This window comes from Montipora capricornis, chromosome 5 (genome assembly GCF_036669925.1).
Source record: "Montipora capricornis isolate CH-2021 chromosome 5, ASM3666992v2, whole genome shotgun sequence".
Taxonomy (NCBI): domain Eukaryota; kingdom Metazoa; phylum Cnidaria; class Anthozoa; order Scleractinia; family Acroporidae; genus Montipora; species Montipora capricornis.
This window is the reverse complement of record NC_090887.1, coordinates 31,673,593-31,679,779: the sequence shown is the minus strand read 5'-3', so window position 1 is coordinate 31,679,779 and position 6,187 is coordinate 31,673,593. Positions and strand designations below refer to the sequence as shown.

The 6,187-nt window shown below is 40.0% G+C and overlaps 1 protein-coding gene across 1 annotated transcript in view; it reads right to left on the bottom strand.

Moving 5' to 3' along the window:
• Positions 1 to 5,608, bottom strand: part of LOC138048724 (uncharacterized) — a 32,855-nt gene extending 27,247 nt beyond the window's left edge. The window contains exons 1-2 of the mRNA XM_068894856.1: positions 5,535 to 5,608; positions 2,919 to 3,118 (exon numbers count right to left, since the gene is read on the bottom strand). Coding sequence (XP_068750957.1) covers positions 2,919 to 3,118; positions 5,535 to 5,608 — 274 coding nt within the window. The remainder of the gene's footprint in view (positions 1 to 2,918; positions 3,119 to 5,534) is intronic.
• Between the last annotated feature and the right edge of the window lie 579 nt (positions 5,609 to 6,187).

Sequence of the window (6,187 nt, the reverse complement as noted above, 5' to 3'; positions counted from 1 at the left end):
AAAATAGAAGCTATCAATAGTCTTGCAGTCCAAGTTGTGCAATAGAGTTTTGGAATCACTGACTGGAAAATCTCAGAACTGAAGAACATTGACACAAAACACGCAAACTATTGGACATGCAGAAGATGTTGCATCCTAAAGCAGATGTGGGTGGGCTATACATCCCAAGAAAAGATGGAGGAAGGGGCCTGATTAACGTAGAAACAGCATTCAAAACAGCAACAATAGGGCTCGATCACCATCTGAAGCGCAAAGAAGGGCAATCTCCAAAGCAGGTGCTTCAACATGAACAATCTAAAGCCAAAAATTCAATAACCAAGAATGCTAATAGGTTCAAAAGGGAATTAACAATGCCAGAGATTGAGAACAGAGAAGATAAATCAGCCTCAGAAAATGCTAAAGCCCTGAAACACTTGTTTAAGTTTAAGATGAAATCAATGAAAGAGGAAAAGTGGAAAAACAAAGCATTGCATGGCCAGTATCCAAAGCTCCTAGAGAAGCCTCATGTAGACAAAGTCACCACCAACAAATTTTTGTCAAGTAATCTGAAAGGAGAAACAGAGGAACCACTTGTGGCAGCTCAAGACCAGGCAACAAACACCAGAAACTACCAGAGAGTAATCTGTGGCCAGCAAGTGGAGAGCACATGCAGAATGTATTCACAACATGAAGAGACAGTGGACCAAATTGTATCTGGATGTGAGGTATTAGCCAGAAAAAAGTACATCTCCAGGCACAATAATGCTGCAGCATATCTGCATTGGAGCATCCGTAAAGATCATGATATCAAGATAACAGACAAATGGTATCAACACGAGCCAGAGACTGTGGCGCACGATAAAGACAACAACATCACCATCATGTGGGACATGCCAGTCAATACTGATAGAACTATAACAGCAAATAAACAAGACATCATCGTCAGAGATTCAGTGCGTTCCACCTACAACCTGATTGACATGACTGTCCCATCAGATAGAAACATCGAACTGAAGGAGGTCGAAAAGAAAAGCAAGTACATGTACAAAGACCTTGAGCTAGAAATACAAGGAATGTGGCAAATGAAAACCGCAGTGATCCCTGTGGTTATTCGTGCACTTGGTACAGTAAATAAGGGGGTGGTAGAAAACATGAGGAAAGTATCAGAGAGAGCAACTGTGACAGAGATTCAAAATATCTGCATGCTGGGATCTGCGCGAATCCTCAGAAAGGTCCTTAGTTTATAAACCAAAATAATTGACTTGCATGACTGATGCCCCAGGTGCATGGTTTGGGCCCGGCTGACGCACACAAAAACACCAGCAAAGACTGTGATAAAATAGATAATAATAGTAATAATAATAATAATAATAATAATAATAATAGCAAAAAATGCATAATTTCATTGTCTAGAGTCCTTAAGCCAGTGAAGGCAAAGTACACAATTGGGAACATCAAAGTAAACAATTTGTTGTTTACGGATAACCTCCTGTCAACAGTCCATGCAATTATTAAGGACATTGACTTGGACTATGGGATCATGAAGTGTTGTGTGTTAGTGTTTAAAAAGGTTGTTAAAAGAGAGGGCAGGTTGTCAAGGAGATAGGTGAAGAAAGCTATAAATACATGGGAACTGTTGAATATAACAAGATCATGGAAGATAAGACCAAAGAAGCTTTTCGAAAAGAGTATTTGAGAAGAAATCGCCTTGTGCTTCATTCCAAACATAATGGTCTCAATAAGATCAAAGCGATCAACACTTAGGCAACGTCACTTATTAGGTACGGTGGTGGTATTATTGCACGAAGAAATAACAAACTGAAGAGCTTGGATCAGCGCACACGCAAGTTGATGACTATGAACAAAGAATTGAACCCTAAGGCTGTTTGTAAGCAGGAAGGAAGGTGAAAAGGACTTATACAAGTGTTGAGAGCTGTGTTAGGGCTGAAGAAAATAGTCTTGCTTGGTATATAAATATAAGCACTGAAGAGATGCTTGAAATGGTGAAGGTTCACGGAAATTTTAAACTTAATGACGTTGTAGAGCCGGAGCAGTTTAAAAGGGAGCAAACCGGGGAGAAATAAAGGCTCTTACATTGTCAATATCTCAAGGAAATGGAGGAGGCGGATCTTGCCAAATCTTGGCAGTGGCTAAGGAAAGGTGATCTGAAGGGTTGCACTAAGGGACTGATTTGTGTACTTACAACGAGTATCATATGAATAAAAGTGCGGACTCGCCCATTTATGGAATGTGCTCTGGAAAAAAGTGGAAAGTGTTGGTCACAGCATTGTTGGGTACGGCACGTATCCTGATGAAAGTGGTCTTTATAAGACACAAGAGTCGGCACTTCTTGAAACCTTTGGGTACTTGTTGTCGCCTGCTCCCAAGCGAGACATCCCAGATTCTTATGTCAGATCTGTGTTTTCAATATTGGACATAGTAATAATAATAGTAATATAAGTGTACCACCGTGGATGATGATTTGGGCAAGTGGATAAAGTTGTTAAGATTGGAGTGCCATGTAGAGTTTCTACACGGGGTCTGTTACTCAGAACAGGGAAGCCCATCAGGAGAGTGAGGATCAATTAATGGCTTCTTGAAATCATGAGTATACAGGTTACAGTAACGCAGTCCCCACACAAACAGTATCAAGCATAAGATCAGACCCGAGGGAAAATGGGGGATAATCATTAATCGTACGGGGAACTTAGTAGTGCACCATTAATCAAGCGAATTTTAAGGTCATGACTGGATGTTTTAAAGACGCTCATTGGTAACTTCTCGTTTGGGACTTCATGATTACACATTGTACATTCAAGGCACAACTCTCGCACATTAATTAAATCGGTTGTTCGTATTTGATTTTTGTAACACACTAACCACATGGAAATTAATCTATGAATAAGCTAATTTAATGCGTGATACATATCCAAGCTTACCTGCCGGGCAGTCTATGCACCGAGAACTGGTGTTAGAAATATTAACAAAGGTTCCAAGCGGACATGGGAGAAGCTTGAGGTCACTATTACCATAGTGTTTGGCAAATCCAGCCTGATAAAACGCCATGCGCAGCGAGGTTTCAAGCCAATACTCTCCAATGCTGATGTCTATAAAGTCAGAGTCATCTTTCTCTACACCCCTGAAATTCAAAATGGATGAGACAATAATTTTTCGAAGTAGCACTAAACTCTGTAAGGTTCCTTATTCCAGGTAACCTGTACCAACCACTCTTCTCATTTTATTTGATGGTGCTAGTAAATTGTTTGTCGTTGTCATTGTCTTGGAAGCCACTTATTTTCACAAAGCCTGACTGAAACCGCGAATTTTAAAAATCAGTTTACCTTCAGAACTTTCTAGAAGTCATTTTCTCCCTGTAGATATCTGTTTTGCCCATGTATTCTTTAATTTGTCATTGAAATGACGTTTCAAACACCGCTAAGCTCTGTTTATATTTTCGACTCAAGTTTAACCCTTGAAACTGCACATTTGACACAGAGACAAGAAGATCTTTTAGATCTTATAATTACGCTCTAAAAATTTATCTGTTTTCTTAGTACTATAGTCGCAACGTAGTGCACATTCCAAAGCAGTCCTTGTTTACCCAGACAAACCAGACAGTCAAACCAGACATTCAAGGAAAGCACCTTTCAAGATCAATGACATGGTTGCAATCAAAATAGACAGGGTAGAGAAAACGAGTCCTGTACACCCGAATATGCTGTTGGGAAAAATAATGGAGATTAGGAAAGACTTTGCTAAAATAGTTACTCTACAAGGAAGCATTAACATTATATGCTTGCACTTCGAGGAATGTGACACTCCATTATTGCAAAGAAATTTCGTTCACGGCTGCTTGCAAGCAAGCTAACAATATTCAGTTTGCAAATAAATGAAGTAACAACACTTTGTTTTGACTGCATCTTTATTACTTGTATTGAGATTAAATTTGAAACATAAAATGAATCTATACAATTGGTTACTTTACTGGACGGTGTCTGTTACCCAAACCGCATTACTTGGTTAACCAGTCAAAAATCCGCTTACTAGGCCTAAATACCAACCCATTTTATGACCCTAACCCTAACCTTCTGAAAACAAACTTCAATTTCATATTGACAACCCTAAACTCAAACTGACGCAGTGCTTAGGTCTAAATGCATTATCGTGACCATGATCAACACTTTCTGTTTGAAGCTAATCATTCAAAGGCACTTCTAAACCACATTGGTGAGAGTCAAGTGCTCTCAACACTGCGCCATCCCTGCACCCCAGTTCAATACGTGAACTGGTTTGAAAAAACAAAAAAAAACAAAAAACAAACTGGTTTAAAAGAAATAAACCGGTTTGAGGAAATTCAACCCAAAAGTCAAATTAAACAACAACAAGCGTTCTCGGGCGGAAGGGATTCTGCACATTCTTGGTTGTCATCTTCAGTAACAGATCGCTCACTGTCAGGAGCATCAATTTGGACAGCTTCACAATGAGACAATTGCAAGCAAAATCGATTGTTAAAATTTGTATCGATTGGCTCAATAACGCTTTCCCTTTAAATGATTTTGCAAGGAATATCAATACTACTATCTGCATCCCCCATTTCATTTGGACGTTTTCCGTTTGAATGACAACAATAATCATGATCCTTCAGTATGTTGTCTCGATATTCCCTTAGTGTTATGTCTTGAGTGACCATGGGCTTGAATTCATTCCCTTCTAACAAATTAATAAGCATTGGTCGGTTCTTTGTTTTTTCTGCTTTCAAGTCTTCATTTGATGTTCAATGATTTTTCCTCGGGCAAAAGAGGGTGCAGCGTCGTACTTTGCTCTGAGTCCTTACCTCGTTTTTCTTCCTCTGTTTATCGGCCTCATAATTATTCTTAATCACTAATAACTCATCCAATAGAACTAGTTCGTCCTTTGAAGAATTAGAGTGTGGTATGTGCCACTGTTGTGGTCTTTCAGTGCACGTAAGGTCAGGTGGTATTTCATTCACTTCTCTTTCAGTAAAATAGAGTATTTTGTACAGCAATGCGCCAATATGCTTACATCGACCATTAGCTCCCGCTTTACAGTTACATGCCCCAGACTTCACCTGAGCCGTTTGCTTGCTTAGTAACACTCTTGTCCTGTATAGTTTGTTTCTAGTCATGGACGCCTTTACACGGCTTTCAAAAACACAGAATTTTTCATCTGTCGTGTGGTTGAACTTTAACTTTTGCACATGTTCGGCTTTATATAGAGCGTAACCTTCATGCTTGCTTTCTCCGTCTAAATGAGCAAACAAATGACAATGCTAAAACGGAGGCATTTGTTCCAAGGATAATCGCTGGGCCGTGTAACTCTCTTGGGAAGATTATCGCTGGTTTGTTGTGATCGAAGCTCGCGCTCAAGTCGAAGTCTACGACGATGTATCCCTCCATCTGGATCGACGATTTTCTTGTCATGGCCAGATACCGGATAATCCTATATTCTATTAAAGTCAAAGACGCAGCTCCAGCCTAAGAAAATCGCTTTAATTCTTAAAATACTGACAGGAAAATACTGACAAAACTACAAACCTTGCAAGTAATTCTCTTCGATTCCCACCCACACTAGCACCACGACACTTTAAACCAACGTTTAAGTTGTTCATTATGAAAGATTTCAGGATCCTTATTTTTGAAGGATATCAATGCCCCTGGGACATCGGCTTCAGTCAAACAATTTTCTTCTTGAATTTTTCGGACTTTGAGTGGCTTTGAATGTCCTTGTTTTCATGTCTTTTCGCATCAGTTGCTGCCATTTTTTTTAAACTTTGGCGGCCTTTACTAGAACAACCATAATTCACACCGCGAGTGACGCCATCATGCAAATGATGATGACAGATTTGTATCCAGCCATCATTTCGTTGAGCACCGGGCTGTCATGCGGGAGGTCGTGAGTTCGACTCCGGCCGGTCTAACACTCAGGATCTTAAGTGCTTGTATGGGACGTTAAAGAACCCACTCACTTTTCGATAAGAATGTTGTGGTCTGTGTTGTGGTCTGACCTTATCCGGCGGGTGGCATCTTTCACTGCCTAAAATAAATTGTAAACTGCCTAATATGTGGTCTCGCTAATGTCCCCCATAAAGCATTGTAAATTAGTCCTGAAAATCTCGGAGGAGAAATACTAATAGCTTCACTTCACTTCACCCCCGTGTCCATTGGGACACGGGGCAGCTAGCTTGGTT